Source organism: Gymnoscopelus braueri (genome assembly GCF_963280865.1).
Source record: "Gymnoscopelus braueri genome assembly, chromosome: 23".
NCBI classification, from domain to species: domain Eukaryota; kingdom Metazoa; phylum Chordata; class Actinopteri; order Myctophiformes; family Myctophidae; genus Gymnoscopelus; species Gymnoscopelus braueri.
Window position 1 is genome coordinate 23,808,665 of NC_137625.1, and position 18,618 is coordinate 23,827,282.

The window sequence follows — 18,618 nt, forward strand, 5'->3', positions numbered from 1 at the left end:
GGTTTGAAACAGATTAAAAACTGTCTATGAAGTGATGCATTGCAATTGTCATAGCAAGGGGTGGGAGAGATCTTTTTTGCATGAAAATCCTCTCTTTCTTCCCACCGCTATCAGCAGAGAGATGGAGAACTCACTAATCCTGCTCTGGTCGCATTTGCATCGGTGGCAAATAAACAAAAGCACACCATTTTTCATCTCCAGTTCCCATATTAAAAAGAGGTGATGGTGGTTGTGTGTGTTTTTTCGTGGGGTGGAGTGCGGGTGGGGGGGGGGGACTGATTGTAAGGGACACAACGTAGCCGGTCAAACCCCTCGGTGTCAGAGATATGCCCCAAGGGGTTGGTTGATAGGTGATGGGTGAAAGCCAAAGACATGCAGTAGTAGATTTACTGCTGAGTAAGAGCATACTAATTTGAATGTAGCCCACTACCACATGGCACACCATAATAATTCGCACACCATAAGCCTAATTTTTAACTCCTTAGTCTTTCTCATTATCACCATCATCGTTACCGTCATCATCATCAACATCGTAGTTTTTGTCAACAACAGCTGGGAGACACAATTTCACATGCTACGTTATCGGTCTGCATTCGGCGCCCCCACGACGTTGAAAACAATTTGCAGATTGGCCGCGGTTAAGCGCGCATGCCGGGCCCCTTCCTCTTTTCTTCAACATGACCTGTGTGTGAAAAGAGATTAGCCATTCAAGGCAGGGCACAGAGTGGCAATCACTGTCTCTGATCAATATTGCTTATCAAGCACCCCCCCCCTCCCCCCATCTCTCTCTCTACGCATTACACTCACTGTACAGTAATACACCTGGAGGAAGCCGTGTGTGTGTGAGGTGATTAGATTAAACGCACATATGCACGCACGCACACACACACACACACACACACACACACACACACACACACACACACACACACACACACACGCGCAGGCGTATAGACACATTTTGGTCCCACACACTGATAAGAGAGATGCAGCTCTTCCTCTCTTGCCTCTGTTGGAGTGGGGAGGAGCATGCCTAATTCATACGCAGTCGTACGGCAGTGTCCCGTGCTGACAATCTGTGATCTACAAGCTCACAGTGCATTGCATCACAATACGCTGTGAGCTTGTGGATCCGCTATTTTGTCAGCGCAGGACTACCTTTATAATTAAAGCTAAGCTCTGTAGTAACTGCTGTATAGTGATTGGTCATCTTATAGTACACTCAACACCATGGACCGTCTCTCTCTCTCTCTCTCTCTCTGGTACTTATGAATTTCACAAATGAAGTATTGAGGCCGTGGTTCTGGCCCTCCTGTCCAGATGATTTGGCTTTTTGCGAGGGGAGATGTGTGTGTGCACGTGTTTCAGATGAACCGTTCTCTCTCTCTCACGCTCTCAGTCCTGTAAATAATTATAATTCCCCGGCCGGACACTTCCATAATTACATTGTCAGTGTGATTGGGGCTGGGCTGTGAAGTATGGTATTAACTGCACTGTGTCTGCATATAGAGTAGATGACCTGCACCGACGGCCCGTCTTCCTCTGGCAGAGTGTGTGTGTGTGTGTGTGTGTGTGTGGCGCGAGGGGTTCTAATATGACGTATACGACGTGGATGAGCACAGATAACGATGACGATAGTGACCGTGACCGAGGATACCCACGCTGTTTAGTAATGACGACCGGACCACGAAAGTGTGGGAAATTACAAAGACCAAAGTGCCAATGATGTGGAAGATGCGTGATGATGAATTTGCTCCAACCGGAACATGCTGATTCATCTCACCAGTTTGTGACGGGTCACTATATCGCAGACGTACACTGTCTTAACACATTAAGACCGGGACGCGTCTGTGTAACCACTTTAACCATTATTTTATACTTTGGCTATTCAAAAATAGCAGATATACAAGCTCATAGCGCGGCACCGAGTGCCGTGCTATGAGCAAAATCTTTGAATATATATATTTTTTAAAGCGAACATTTGTAACTCAAATCTTTGCTTCTAGGAGTCCCTGGAACAAAATGTTTTGAGATATGAGGGTCCGCGGCCAAATTCATATAATTTTGGAGGTCCTTGACAAGTTTGAGAACCACTGATATACTAGTACATAAAAGAAGAGATGAACGCTGGAGCAACACGGACAATTTAAGCCTTTTATTTTTCAGGTGCAAGTAATAGTATACTTGCTAACTATTACTTGCACCTGAAAAGTAAAAGGCTTAAATTGTCTGTGTTGCTCCAGCGTTCATCTCTTCTTGCATCTATTGTCCCTATACCCTTGTGACGCACCGGACTGGCTGTTTAAGGCTGAGGCGCAACAGTAGAATCCCTTTGTATACTAGTACATAAGTTTCTTCAGAAAACTGTTAGGACAACAAACGTTCGCTTAAAAAAATATGTATTCAAAGATTTGCAAAAAAAATCACATTTTTACCAAAAAAATTCTTGTATATCTACTATGTTTTGTATAGCCAAAGTATAAAATAAAGGTTAAAGTGGTCACACAGATGCGTTCCCGGTCTTAATGGTTTAAAGTTCGCTTAACGTGAAACTCCTTCCGGGTCTTTCTCCCGACCTTGCAGCATCGTACCACTGCGGTAATGTGCCTCAGATGTGAGGAGCAAAAAAAAAAAGCCCACGGGAGATAATAGTCAAGTCATCATACCCTATACGGTGGTAGAATAAAAATCCTCAGACAAACAGACAGCGTTGTCATGTGCTCTCTTCCACACCCCCCCCCCTCTCTTAAAGGAGCTGTAATGCTGATAAGTATAATTATCCTAACCCAAAGGCATGTTGGGATTGAGAGACAGAAATATTTCTATGATATGTTTGCACTGCTGTATGTAAATCTTTAATGCATGGCTTGTGGATCTTTTGGCCAATAATTAAATTAGTGTATGGTATAGTATGTGCATATCTGTGCGTGTCGCTGTGTGTCTCTGTGACTCGGTGTGTAAGAACACATTTCCACTACCCCCCCCCCCCACACACACACACACACACACACGCACACACTGAACTAACTAACATTTCACTGTAACCACTAAAGACACGGGAAATAATGGGTATTCTGGTTGGAGATACCGTAACAATCCGAAGAAATGCATTTTCAATATGACTGGGACGACATTTGGATTAGATATTACTTATGGTTGTAGCTGTACACCCATAGTAATGTTTTATACTTTTGCTCACTTACTCACACAAAACTATCATGGCAATAATTCAAATGCATGCAGTCCCAGAATGGTGACAGATAAATTGATAATTTCACACACAGGCCTGTAGTTTAAGTGCATTCAAGTGACCCAATAGGACTATAACTACCCAGGTGTTCCACACAGGCACTAATTAAATCTTCAGTAAGCGCCAAGATTGCGTGGGGTTGTTGTCTTGCACCGAAAATAGCAGTGTTCCTGATGTGGGTGTGTCCGCAATGTTATGCGGAAAATGTGCATGTTTGAATAACCTATAGTGCCCATGACAGCAGTATAAAGAAAAAGAAAAATCACTTCACTAGTTTCTTATTTGTACAAGATACAGTAGTACCCACAAATTGCAGTTATATTATTATTTAAATAAGAATAGAAGAAAACATATCAAATATAAACAAACACAATATAAAATAAATAAATACAATGAGTACTCAAGCTTCTCCTTGTTGTAAGGGCAGACAATGGCTGCAGAATCCACAAGGCATATTCTTTTATGAATTCCCGCTCAGCGACTGGCGTGAGCCAGTAAAGAATTATAGTGCTGATGAGACCATCATTTGCTGCATGGAGCTTGTGCGTCCTGCAATTGTGATTAATTCTTAATTCTTCTGATTTACTTGTCTTCTCCTCGGATTTGTTTAGTATTTGTGATTATTAGCAAAATGATATTGACTGTTAGATGGCCTTGCAGGCCACATGGAACCGCGGCTGTAATTTGACTATAGGTGTAATCTTGCTCATCATTTGGAAAATCACATAGACAGATAATGGTGCGCAGTATATCGTATATGGTTGACTGTTACGGAGTGGAGAATAGTTTAGGAACCATTTTGGAATGGAGCCAACTTGGTTGTCATATGACAGCAAAACTGTGTACCGTTGGCCCTGTTCAAAAGGCTCTCCTGCACAGCACAGCTATCAATTTTCACTTTTCATTTTTAAGTGAAGAATGCTGGTATCCATTCTTAATGTACAGTAGGAAAGTTGTCAGAGGATTGTCTTGTGCCTAACTGAGGCTGTTATGTATGTGCTGTGCGATGCCACTCAACGAATATGGCATATTTTGCCAACTGGAAAAAAGTGTCGATACATATGGCACTTTTTTCCCATTGAAAACACATAAGACATACATTTAGTTTTGAGGCACGAGGCTTTACCTATGGCCTGCTTTCCCTGTGTTGACCTCCAGGCAAGGGCTGAGTGGGTGTGGCTGGCTGGCTCGGGCCCCTACGTGACTGGAGAAGAAGGAGGAATGTCAGGCATGATTCTGTGTGCCTCCGTCATAACGAAGGAGGAGGAGGAGTGGGGGACCAAGGTATGGCGTGTATGTGTGTACGTGCGTCCGTGCGGGTGTGCGTGTGTACACACGCCTGAATGCTTTTATGCTTTTAAATGCACATTTCTAATCTGCAAGCGGGGCCTCTAGTCTGTGTGGAGCAGATACACCATCTTCAGCGTCGCCAGGCCTCACAGTGCTAAGCGAGGACACCCCTGCGTCACCATTCCATTCCGTTTCATGTCAGGGGACAGTCACATGCTCGCGAAGGCATTGTCAGGGCCCTGACACCTGTCTGTGTGTCACCATGGAGGATTGTGTCAGAACGACTCATGACAGACATACCTACTTCCCCCACATTTCTAGCCCGGGGCCAAAGAGCGCTTCTGAGAGTTTTAACATAACTAGCAATATCACTTAACCACACACACACACACACACACACACACACACACACACACACACACACACACACACACACACACACACACACACACACACACACACAGCCACAGCCACAGGGCTAAACACACGTGGTGTTCAGTTGTCTGCTTGTCTAAGCGTGTTGTATGATACTGATTACGTTTTTCTGTTCTTTAAGGAGACTGGGCACCCCACCAACTTTGTTTTTATTAATTCAGTGATTCGGTATCAAAGGTCAGCGAGTTGAAAGAGACACCACATCATAGCATGACCCGGGATTCAAACCTGTGCAATTACGAGTACACGCGATGGCAGTGTTCAAAGGGGTTTTTCAGTCAATCATTGAATCGTCAACAATTTTCAATCTTATGAAATCTTGCGTGCATGATTTCACCGGACATACAAATTCATTGCTTCCTGTGACTATTGTGCAGACTAACCCCTTAAGCTCCATTTTTATATGAAAAAAGCCCATCTGAAAGCTCACAAAATGTTTCTTTTTTATTATAATTATAATAACATGACCAAAATAGGGATGTCAGGTTGATCGTGGTTAAAAAACATATCTAATCATATGGATCTCCACATGGTAACAGCATAGCTTCATGTGTCGCCTCTAACGTAGCTATAACGTACGACTTTGGGCAAGGTTTCAGCCTCATCCGAGCCCCACTGACTTCATTGTAAAATGTAAGTTAAATATTAAAAAAAATATATAAAACATATTGTGAAAAACCATGCGGAGGTACTTCTTTGGTCTGCTTGGCAGTGTGACCAAGACGTATGGCACTGAGTGTTCCAGCTGTTTGCAAGATTAAGTGCCTGATACACAGACGGGCAGACACTCACAGACCGACCCTCTTATAGACGACTTGCCTCTAACGGAGCCATGCCGCAAAAAACAGTGTATTTTTTTGACCGAGGAGAGAGAGAGAGAGAGGGTGGGGGGAGAGGTATAGGCCAGGCCCAGGGAGAAAGAGAAAGTGAAAGAGGAGGGTAAAAGAGCTGGACAGGGGGGGGGGAACGAGGGAGGGGACGTCGGGGTTAGGAGGAGGAACAGGGAGGCGAGAGCTTTACAGAGGAGGGGGTGTCGGAACAGAGCCGAACAGGGGCAGGGGCCGGGAGGAGCGGTTAGAGAAAATAAACAGATGGGGGGGCTTTGAGGATATTCTATCTGTAGCTTAGTGCTGCTCACTATAAATATGGCGGCTGGTAAGCCGCGTAAATAGGCCTGTGTTTACCTGTCTGCACGGCCCCAAATTAATCACCCATGCTGCCGTGAGCTGCATGGGGGGGTGGGGGTGGGAGGGGGGGGGTGTAAACACCACTAAAAGCTACTGGTTGGCACCATTTTGTTTTGGTTAGGATACAGAGTGAGCGATTAGGCTCCTCTGCTGCCGTGAAGGGTGGCAGGAGTGATGGAGGACCACAGACTGTTGGACTCTGTGTGTGTGTGTGTGCGCTCGCGCACATATGAGTGTACATACATATGTGCATGTCTGTGTATGTGTATATATATACATGGTTAATTGCTTTCAACGTGGTGTCATTATAGGTTTTTCTAATGTTTAAACATCGCAGCACATCGCAGATGCGATGCATTGTGACTTTGTGAGCTTGTAGATCATCTATTTTAGATAGGTATATAGGTCTTAAGTGGTTGAATAAGTATGGTTCCGATCCTGTACCCTGACTCATATTATCCAATCATTTTCTTTTACCACTTTTCACCATTGTGATGGTACATGCCCGTACTGAAAGAACAAGGAAAGGCCAAGGGGGTCACACGGGTTTGTTCTGGATTTCCATTATGTGATTTGGCATGGCGATGACTTCCGTTTCAATCATTAAGAATTCGCCTGGGATCAGGAGGGCTTTCGGGGCGCAGAAAGAGAGAGAGCTGCGTTTTTGGATTAGCAGTTGGCGTAAAGCGCGCCGGGATAGACGCTTAAAAGCGGAGGCTTATTATCGTGCCATTTCTCATACCTGGGACGATTCATGTCTCGTCTTTTCTTTTACCTCTTCTTTTAACCCATTCAGTCCGAGGAACGCGTATCTGTGTCGTTTAAGATTTCTTTGGCTATTGAAAAAATAGCAGATCTACAAGCTCATAGCGCCGCGCTATGAGCTTGTAGATCTGCTATTTTTTTTAAATCGTGAAAATGTGTGAAAATCTTTGAATAGATATTTTTTAAAGCGAACATTTGTTAAATATTTTCTTCCAGGGACATCCAGAAGCAAAGATTTGAGTTAGAAATGTTCTCTCTAAAAATATATTATATTAATATAATTCAAAGATTTGCACACATTTTCACGAATTTTCAAAAATAGCAGATCTACAAGCTCTAGATCTGCTATTTTTGAATAGCCAAAGACATGACAAAAATGACACAGATGCGTCCCCGGATTGAATGGTTTAAGAGGGGGGGGGGCTTGGTTTAATTTAATATATGCTTGCCTTTTAATCATAAGCCCCACATAAGTTTCTAAGGGCTATATGTGTGGAGTGATTGTAGCCGTTTGTGTGGATCACAGCCTGTGGTTACGCCGCTTGGCTCCGCAATCGAACAAATTCCTCCTCCTAGGCAAGGACTGCTTTGAGTTTAGAGCAGAGAGATAGCACGTAGCGCAGTGGTTTTCAAACCTTTTCATATCGAGGTCCATTATTTATTCGGCATTTGAGCCATGCACGGACCACCGTTTGATGAGATTTAGTCTCTCGGACCCCAAGACTTAGAATATTTTGTTATCGTTGGATAAGATTTTGTCCACAATTCCATGCTGTATTGATGTTGGTACCATAGGAGAGATAACAGGCAAACGTTGATCAAAATAACAATTATTTAATTAAGTATTGCAGATGTTTAACAATAATTTAACTCTTGAGAGTGTAAAATGAAACCAAATGGACCCGTAAGGGTCCATTTGGTCTCTCCTCAAGAGTTAAAGAGCTATAAGGGTTCATTCGGTGACCCAACTCTTCCATCATTTAGCCGGGGACCACCTGGAACCCCCTCAAGGACCACTGGTTGAGAACCACTGATGTAGTGGAATCAACCCCCCCCCCCCCCCCCCCCCTCAGACAGAAGGATAGGAAACAATACAATGGACCCATAATCGTTCTATCAATCATTATATGGGGGGCGGAAGTGGCTCAGAAGGTATAGAGCGGCCGCTTGGGGGAATGGAACGGTTCCAGGGTTCGATCCCCGGCCCCCCTCTGGGTCAGTGTCAAAGTGTCCTTGACCAAAGACACCAGAACCTCTAGCTGCTCCTGAAGAGCAGGTTGGTGCCTCTGCATGTCGGTGTGAATGTGTGTGTGAACGGGCGGGAATGTAATGCACATTGCTTTGGTGCTATATAAATTCACCATATCTGTTTCCAAGTAGAAAAGACTCTCTCTGTCTCTCTGTCTCTCTGTCTCTCTGTCTCTCTCTCTGTCTCTGTCTCTGTCTCTCTCTCTCTCTCTCTGTCTCTCTCTCTTTCGCTCTCTCTCTTTCTGTCTCTGTCTGTCTGTCTGTCTGTCTGTCTGTCTGTCTGTCTGTCTGTCTGTCTGTCTGTCTGTCTGTCTCTCTCTCTCTCTCTGTATGACAGGCAAACGTTGATCAAAATAACAATTCTTTAAGTATTGTGCAGATGTTTAACAATAATATAACTCCTGATAGCGTAAAATGGAACCAATTGGACCCGTAAGGGTCCATTTGGTTTAATTTTACACTATCAAGAGTTAAAGATCTAATAAGGGTCCATTTGGTTACCAACTCTTCCATCATTTAGCTGGGGACCACCTGGAACCCCCTCAAGGACCACTGGTGGTCCCCGGACCACTGGTTGAGAACCACTGCGGTACACCACAATTGCACAGAATACTAGCATGGGCCTCACAGCAGCAGGTCCCTGCTTTTTTTTTACATGATGCCTAGCAAAGTCATAGCAACTGCACGCAAGGACTCGTAAATACAGCGAGCCAACTAATTTCTGTCTCGGCGCAAACTTTTCGGGGTTCTGTGACTTCTGGGGGACTGTGTGAGCGGAGAAGAATGAATGTTTCTACAGAGTGTAAGAGGAGTCGTGCCTTTTTAGTCTCCCTGACATGTTTGTCTTGAGCTAATTCCTCTCCGCGTCGCGACAGCCACGACCCACCAAGTCAAAATGGCTCTGTCACACCTCCTTTCTCTCGACCCGCTCTATCTCTTCACTCACACAAGAGGGAGGCCAAAGGGTTTTCCTTGGTCTTCCCGTACTGTGAAATGCAAACTGTCATTACGGAGAGGAAGAGGGCAAGGAGAGAGGAGCTTACAGGGGAGAGCCATCAATATAGATGATGAGAGAGAGAGCAGAGAAAGCCTCTCCCTTCATTGTGTCTCAATAACTTTAAAAAAGGAAACTCTAATCCATTCTGCTCTTAATTGCATGCCACGTCCTCTCCGATGTGCCTTCCCCCCCATCTCAGCACAATGTGGGAGAGGCAATGTTTAAACAGTCTTTCCAAGATTCCCATTTCAAACGCTGTAATGAGTTTTTAAAGAACATAATGGTCTATATTATATTATACATTTATAGCTGGAAGGAGGTGAGGATGGGGGGGGGAGAAAAAAGCTTTCCCTGGCAAAATGGGGTTTGTCTTTTCAGGGATCGGGATGGAAGCGTGTGTGTGTGTGTGTGTGTGTGTGTGTGTGTGTGTGAAGTGTACTGTATGTATGAAGGGAAGACACAGGAAGTGCTCTTGTGCAAGGCGGGGGGAGAGTGCTCTGAGGATTAAGGTCTAGTTTTTCCTGTTCTTTCATTGAGACTCTGCAATCCAACAGATTGATTGGGACTTTTAATTACACATTGGTAATTATGGCCCAGATCTAGCGCTTGAAAAGAAAGAATTAAAGTAAAAATGTCCTGGCTAATTATCAAAGCTTGTCCCGATATGTGTGTGTGTGTGTGTGTGTGTGTGTGTGTGTGTGTGTGTGTGTGTGTGTGTGTGTGTGTGTGTGTGTGTGTGTGCGTGCGTGCCCAAACAGGGGCCCCTGACGCTGGCTGTAACATGGGACCCCCGGATCACAGATACTTTGCTAATTAAGGCAAAAAGGTTACTTCCAAAATAAAAGACTTATTCTATAGGTGGCAGGGGAACAGAAACAAGAAAAAAACACGTTTGACTGAAGGGAGAAAAAAAATCAGCTTGTGTCTTTCATTTCGCCAATTTCACTGGATCTTGCAATGACGCTTTTCTCTCGTTATCGTCTCTCGCAAATTACACATTCACACAATTCATCTGACTTCTCACGAGAGGCCAGAGAACAAGCAGCCTGCTTGGATAATTGGGTTGATGTTTTATTTCACATTTTTGTAATCCTTTCCAGACTCTGCGTCTTCTTCAATAAGTCCAGTTGGTCTTCTTGGTGCGAGCTCGTCAATAAAATCTGTCCTGCTGACATGCAGTATAGTAGACTATATATACTGTATATATATATATTATTATTTTTTTCTTCATCACATTGCATTAGCTTCACCAGGTTTACACGGAAACCAATACAGGAATCATTTTATGGCGTTAAAGCAGGAAGCATGCGATTTCGGGCTCAGGAGTCAATCTGGGGGCCGGTGGTGATGATGGTGGTGGAGTTAGGGGGTTGGCGGGCCTGATTAGAACGTCTTAGGCAGGGGGAGTCATATATGTGCTATTTCGCTGATAGGCTGCGAATCTGGATTTCCTGCTCCAGTGCGCTCGTGGAGCTAAACCCATCCAACCGAGGCGCTAGGCAAAGTGGGGAAGAAGGTGATTTCCTCTAGCCTCCTCTCCTGTGGACGCACGCGTACACACACGCGCACACACACACACACACACACACACACACACACACACACACACACACACACACACACACACACACACACACACACACACACACACACACACACACACACACACACCAGTGACATCACTGCCTCTGCAGAACCTCACAGAATCTATTTGAAATGGGTGTGGGTGTGTATGTGCGGTGTGACAAAGACGGAAATGTATTCATTGAAGAACTCTGGAAAGAGAGCAAATTTACTGAATTGTACTGCAAGCCTTGCAACGTGTTTTAAAATGCATTTTTTCCCTGATTTTTTTAAAAGTGGGTGGCATGGCAGAAATGTGAGTTTCGGTACGGCATGAGTCTCGTGGTCTCGGATCCAGTACTTTGCTCTCTCTCTCTCTCTCTCTCTCTCTCTTCTTTCAGTCAGTCAGTCTGTGTCTGTCTGTCATCTGAGCCTGCCCACCTGCATCCAAGACGCTGCAGCCCCTGGACCATTTAGTGGGGACACAATTACGCAATTGTGTGAGCAGACAAATGCCGTGTAGGACAGTTTGGGGACGGCTGAGGGTGGAGTAATGCAATCTGCCTCTCTCTTCTCTCTCCTCGGCTCTCCTCTCCTCCACCCGGCTCTGCTTCACCCCCCCCCCCCCCCCCCCCGGTCCCCCCCCCCCTGTCCTCTCTCTCTCTCATCCGAGGCCTGTCCATCTCGGGCCTGGGGAACAGTGGGGAAGCTGTGTGGGTCGGTAGAGCGGAGGCTCTTCCCAACAATTACCTTCAATTACGGCTCAGTGCAGTGTGGCCTAGTGAAAGGCTTAGCCATTAGGAGAGACTCCCTCTCGCTCTCTCTTTCCTCAACCTCTCTGTCTCTCGCCGTCTCTCTCTCTCTTTCTCTCTCTCTCTCTCTCCTTGCCTGGTCCTAGAGTCTGGCCAGGCTCCATGTGAAAACGACCCAAATAGCCCCCCTGCTCATTTTACATGCCCCACAGCTCACTTTACGCGAAGCCAGCCTCGACCAGAATGCCTCACCAGCACTCTGCTAATTCACATCTTTCACTCCCTCACCTTTTTTTTGACTTCTCTCTCTCCCTCTCTATATTTCCCTCCCCCTGTTTTTGCTCTTTTTCCTCCTCCGGCCCCGTGTGTCGTCTCTTCATCGCCTCCTCCTGTCACCTAGGTCTCTCCTTCGCCTTCTTCTCCTGCTTTTCTTGTTCACAGTCCTTCCTTTCTGCTCTCCTCCTCCGCTGGGACCTGATCCTGTTTGTGGTTTGTGGAGAGTTTAGGGGACAACGGGGAAAGCGGATACGTTGGGATGGGACCGTACGTCCCCCTGCGGCTTCGCTGTGCCCCCATGTGGTTTGGGAACACCGCGGCCACGTAAACAGACAGCACATTTAATGACGCGCCACAATACCACCTCTACCCCCCGAACTTCAAACAAATGAGGCCTCTGTGCAGCACTGTTGATTTGGTCGACTAAAACTATGACGAAAAAAGTTCGTCGACTACCTTTTTTCACTGACGAAAACGAAATAAAAACTAAGCTATGATGACTAAAACTAAGACTAAATATATTGACAATTTCGTCAACAATTAAAAACTAGACTAAAATGTTAGAGAGGGACGAGTGGAGAAGAAGTCATTTTATGTTTGGTTGCGCTAGGGTGTTGCACTCTGAAAATAGCAGATCTACAAGCTCACGACGCGTTGTGAGCTTGTAGATCGGCTATTTTCAGCATGCAACCAAGTGTAAAAATCAGCCATTACGACGCCATCAAGGCACCGCCAACATACATTTAAGTCGACTAAACCAACTGTAGATTTAGTCAACTAAAATCTTATGATATTTAGTCGACTAAAACTAGGCAAAAACTAAAACATTTCAGATGACTAAAATATGACAAAAACTACCGGTAAATGGAATTTTATTCAAAAGACTATGACTAAAACTAAATCAAAATTTGCTGTCAAAATCAACACTGCTGTGCAGCATTGGTGTCTTAATTTTTGTTTGGCGGAATGTTAAGTTTGACCTTCTTTTGTGAGTGATTCGTGTTTGTGTGTGTGTGTGTGTGTGTGTGTGTGTGCACTCGCATGCACGCGTACGTACGTATGTACCTACAGTGGTAGTACCTTGATAATGTCAGGGGTGGTGCCCCTGTGGTACCACCTATTTTTGTGGTACCACTTTTTTCTATGTGGTGCCACTAGATGGCGGTAGAGAGCAACTAATGGCGGTAGAGACACACAGGCATGTTGTGTCTATTTGAGACAGGGCTGCTTTCAGTCAACAGATAGAAGCTGCAATTGAAGCTGAACTTGTTGAGAAGTGAAACAAATAATTGTATGGGTTATATTATCAAGATGTATTTTGGTAAATTGCAAAACAACTTATGTCATAAAGGTTGTAGCCTACACAATAAAGTCCTCATTATTAGTGGCATTTTGACACTCCTAAATGAACACTGAGGATTTTACTGAGGATGAGGCCTATACGGTAGGCTATCATATGATACACAGGCTAACAGTCTTTGTTTTTCATGGAGATCCTCATCTTGTAAAGTTCTGCAGATGGTTGATATGAAATCTTTCTCTATCTATCTGGTGTTTGGGTCAGGATATTCATTGTTGCCTAATAATCATGTATCGGTTGTGAAGACTCCAGCCACGTCTGTCTTCTCAGAATTGCAATGGATTTCATTGAAATGAAAGGACTCGGGAAAGAGGAGAGATGCTAAGCAGAATATATACCTAATATAGTTATACAAGTGAACGCTCTTATGTGGAGTTATCCGACCTATATCCAACGTAAACTCCATATATGGAGATAGCTTACATCAGTAAGATGTCACAAGCATCCAGCCAAGCACTATATAAATGGTGAACTCAATATTTCCGCTTCCAAGAGCAGAATTATTCAACTTAGTAACTAAGTAATTCACTCTTTGACTATCTCTAATTCTCAAGACGGTCTTGAGGATGGTCATGGCTCCGCCACTGGCTCGCCCTCGAACTAGCTGGTTCCGGCCACCAGACAAAAGAAGGGCCTTTTGTCTAATAGTCACAGGGATGTTGGCCTCCGCCGCGGTTATCCTAATCCACCGGTCTTTGAATTGGAAGAATGAGGACCCGCTCCAGTTGTGGCGATGACGCCCTGGTTAGCTCCGATCGTATGGGAATCCATATTCGAACCCGCGTTGTTGGATGGCATCTACAAACCCTGCAACATCACCGTGGCAGTTACAGTTTTTGCTGTTGGTGAATACATACAATTCCTCAAGGATTTCCTGGAAACCGCAGAGAGGTACTTCTTCGTGGGATTTAAAGTCCATTATTACGTCTTTACGGATAGGCCAGAGCAAGTCCCCTCCGTTAAGATGGCTGCAGGACGGGAGTTGTTTGTCAAGCCAGCGCCAAACTCAAAACGCTGGGAGGAGATAACAGCCAGCAGGTCAAAAATTATTGCCAATTTTATCGAAACGGAGCTGCGCGATGGCGCCGACTACATCTTCTGTTTTGACGTCGATTCGAAGTTCCATGACCGCTGGGGATCTGAAACTCTAGGTAAGCTGGTCGCCGTGTTGCACTTTAATCACTTCACCCATGAGCGCAGCCAGTTCATCTACGAACGCAGACCAGAGTCTAAAGCCTTCATGTCCGCCGACGAGGGCGACTTCTACTACGGCGGGGGCGTGTTCGGAGGGGAGCCGGCGTCCGTCCATCACATGCTGTCGACGTGCAGCGACAACTTTGAGCTGGACGCCCAGCGGGGCATCGAGGCAGAGTGGCAGGATGAGTCTCATCTGAACGCCTACCTTTGGCGCCACAAACCCACCAAGATTCTGTCTCCAGAGTATCAGTGGCATGACGTCTACGCCAGAAAGCCAGAGATCAAAATAATCCGATTCTCTGCAATCATTAAGGACTACCGTAAGGTACGTCCAGGATGGACCGGCGGCCCGATGTAGGAAGAGAGTCATCAGCAGGGCCGGCGCGTCCATACTAGAGCTGGGATACCCGACCGAAACTGTCGGGTACCGACGGGCCGTGCACGGGTCGGATGCATTTGCATAATTGGTGGTCGGAATTCAATTCGGATTGGTCACATTGTTGATTGCGAACGCAGCGGAAGGAGGCGCGCCGACGCAAGTGGAGCTTACTATGACACCGTGCTCGGCTTGTGTGTCTCTCTGCGTCTCTGCGTCTCTGCGTCTCTGCGTCTCTGTGTGCCTGTGCACTGCCTGTGTGCAGCCAAGTAAATGTCCAATATAGACGTACCATACATCAAATGAAAGGTCTTTGAAAACTGAACACACCTGTCAATGTTGCGTTTAAGCCCGCCCCTTCCCCCGGAAGCCACGCCCCGGAGAAGCCTCCTAAAAACTCCCCATTGAAACCCCATGTTAAATGAAAAGTGCCCGAATCGCTCCGAAACTTTTTCTACCCCCCCTAAGTGGGGGTCTACGAACAAATACTTCGGGCTCGGATTTTGGCTCCGCCGCCCGGAAGTGGGTGAAACAGGCACTTCAAACACTTTGTTGAATTGTTCAAAAACATTCAAAGTTTTTTTTTTGTGAATTTGTATTTTTCTAAGATGCTCCTTTTAACACAGATTTTTCTTGTATTTTTAAAATATTTTTTATTGGTTACTTTTTTTTTTTTTGGCGTTCGCGCGTCTTACTTGTATATAGAAAATAAAGTGTAAAAATACGGTCCGCCTGGGCGAAACACCAAAGAAAGAGGTTCACCCGTGTCTGTTCTACTTCCTGGTTTACGTGACAACGCACAGTGCGTTGTCACGTAAGAGACTAGCATGTTGGGGACTAGCATGTTGGAGACTAGCATGTTGGGGCCAGCGGAGGTAAAAGTTAACTTGTCTTCTGGCAAGTTTATTACAACTGAAAACTTAAACGGGAAATCGCCGGTGTGGAAGCATTTCAGCTTAGTCGTTAATGCAGACACGAACGATGCCGTTGGCTTTGTGAAGTGCAAAGGTTGCGGCGACCTGATGCATTATGACAGCAAGCGGACTGGTAATACAGCCCTGAATCGACATCTGGATATAGTGTCATATATGTGAATATATAGTGAAAAAAAGCGTTCGGCCCCGGTTCGGACGCATATTAATCATTAATGGTCGGGCTCGATTCGGGTCGGACACAAAGCTGTCGGTAACGGTCGTATTCGGGCCGAAAAAATCAGCCCGATCCCAGCTCTAGTCCATACAGGCGACCTAGGTGACCGCCTAGAGGCTAGAGCGGCAGTTTGGAGAGGCGGAAAAAAGTGTTGGCAAAAAAACAACAACATATTGTTGAACAGTAAATAAAAATCACACCCTGTGTGAAGTGGGCGGTGTCTTGCTAGCTAATCACAATACTGAATGGAGTCAACCAATCATGTACAAAAGATAAATACATTTATTGAAACACTCTTTATGATGGACGAAACCATAACTCGAAAAAAACAAAGTTTTGGTTTTTTTCGAGTTATGGTTGCTTATATAGGGCTATGCACATGTGTCATGTGACACTGGCCAATCACAGTCCTGAATAGACTGTGATTGGCCAATCACAGCGCAGGATAATTCTACAAATTTCCTGGGCCCAGATCTCAGCGCAGGAAAATGTACATTTTTCCAAATCTCACTTATAGGGGCGGTTTCACCGCCCAAAAATAACAATCACTTTGAAATGCAATCACCCTTCCCCTGTTGCTAATAATGTACTGTAGGGTTCATGGACTCACATGCGCCACATCGTGGCCGATCAGCCACACTACACCTAAAAAAGGTGTCAAATGTGGCACCACCAAGTAGTGGTGGTGCCTTTGTGGTACCACAGAGGCACTCAGATGGTATTACTGCCGTTATCAAGTGCTAACCACTGTATGTACATACATATTTACGTGTGTGTGCTGTATGTGTGTGTCAGAGCCGAGGTACCCAATCCATCTGGCTACTGTATCCAGTCGACTCTCCGTCAATCTCCTTATCAGATCACCCCGGCAGACCAGGTGCGAACACACAGCCCCTTATCTCCAGGTGTTGTATTTCTATTCCGCTAGATAATTAGCATAGTATTTGTCCTTAAAGCCGCCGTGCTGTACACATAGCGTTGGGGGTGGGGCTTATTATTTACCACCAGAATCCAGCGCGGATGTGTGGGGAACAATGCCGATGTGTTGTAAGCCCCAGTCTGAGCCCCCCCCCCCCCCCCCCCCGCGCGCATCCCCAGTTCTCTCCTCCTCCTGTATATCTGCTAGCGGTGGGCCCGCGGACAAGGGGGTCCGGCTCAGAAACGGAACAGCTGTGTCCGGGATCACTCTTCTCCGTTACAGAGGGGGCTGACCACAGCCCAGAACCGTCCCACCATCCCCTTGCCTTCCGTGTGCCCAGGAAACCCCTCCAGGGCTTCCCTGGCCATATCCAAACCTGGGCACCGGTGCTACCGTTTGAGCCTCTGTCTTTCAAGGCCAGCCAAGACCCTCTTCTCTCTCTCGCTCTCTCTCTCTCTCTCTCTCCCCCTCTCTGTCTCTTCGCGCTCAGCCGAGAGGCTCCGGTGCCACCTGGCACAGCGTCTCAGCTCACTGCTTGTGTGTGGATGTGTCCGTGTGACCGTATGTGTATACAGTATGTGTATGCGTGTGTTTGCATTCGAGGGTGTACCTTTTGGCTCGGTGTTTCGTTATATGCCTGTCTCTTTGTTTCAGCATTGTTTGAGTATCTGTGTGTAACAGCAGTGTGTGTGTGAGTGTGTGTGTGTGTGAGTGTGACTGTGCACACAGTAAAATTGTCAGTGCTCATTTATCTCTGTAGTGTGTACAAATTGAACAAAATTGACCCATAAGGTTCCATTTAATTTACTGTAACTATTTGGATTTAAATGCGGAATTTAGGATTTTAAGGTGTGTGTGTGTGTGTGTGTGTGTGTGTGTGTGTGTGTGTGTGTGTGTGTGTGTGTGTGTGTGTGTGTGTGTGTGTGTGTGTGTGTGTGTGTGTGTGTGTGTGTGTGTGTGTGTGTGTGTGCGCGCGCGCGTGTGTGTGCGTGCGCGCGCGTGTGTGTGAAATATCCCCATCCCACTCAACAACGTAGGCCCTTCTAAAACGTGTCAGTGGTTCTGGCTATGCCGTCAGTCGGTGACAACATGGTTTGTTTTCAGCACACCACCACCATAAGCATGGCTTCCTTTGCCTCTCTCATCCAGGCATTGACTGAGCAGACACTCCCTGGACGATCCCCTAGTCCTACACCTCTCCACGCACATCACCCTCCTCCAAACCTAAAGGAATACTTCACCACGTCCAAGGGCACGACTGCTGCTTCCAATTCCTCCATGAATAGATACATTGATGTGCGCGTGTGTGTGTGTGTGTGTGAGTGAGTTGGTGACGTATTGTAATGAGTTGTTTTCATATTCGAGAAGAAAGAGCCTGTATGTTTGGACAGAAATATGGCTGCTGGCTGTTATGCTTGGAATTCCACATCTTTGGAGATATGAAGAGAAGAGAATGTATGAGGTGTGTGTGTGTGTGTAGGGGGGGGTGTTCTTCTCAATCTCAACCAAATTTTGCAACCTTCCAGGCGTCCCATGCAGCTGTAGGAACACAGTAGATCAATTGTTTCTCAACCGAGAGTGTGCAATATCAAGCAGGGAGACTTCACCGCCTGTCTCTTTCCTTTCAACTCGATGCCATCAGTCGAGCTGCTCTGCCAGGGCCTGTCAGCGCTGATGATTTACCACTGTTTTCCCCAAATACACTGTAATGACTCTGTTTATGAGCAACCAGGAGAAACCACCCACACGCTCACAGCACAACACAATGTTCGCTTTCGCCCCTCAAGTAACAACGGCAGAGTCAATTAATAACAACAACAGTGTTGTCGCCCGCCTGTCCCCCGTGTTCTTGCG

General features: G+C 45.9%; 1 protein-coding gene across 1 annotated transcript; it reads left to right on the top strand.

The window, feature by feature from the left end:
• Window positions 1–1,594: 1,594 nt before the first annotated feature.
• Window positions 1,595–18,309, top strand: LOC308079598 (globoside alpha-1,3-N-acetylgalactosaminyltransferase 1-like; the record flags this gene model as incomplete). The annotated part of the gene is made up of 6 exons (XM_080421148.1): window positions 1,595–1,669; window positions 4,409–4,534; window positions 11,929–12,016; window positions 13,849–14,645; window positions 16,972–17,150; window positions 18,291–18,309. The coding sequence occupies 6 exons, from the start codon at window positions 1,595–1,597 to the stop codon at window positions 18,307–18,309; spliced, it is 1,284 nt and encodes a 427-aa protein (XP_080277274.1).
• Window positions 18,310–18,618: the final 309 nt, after the last annotated feature.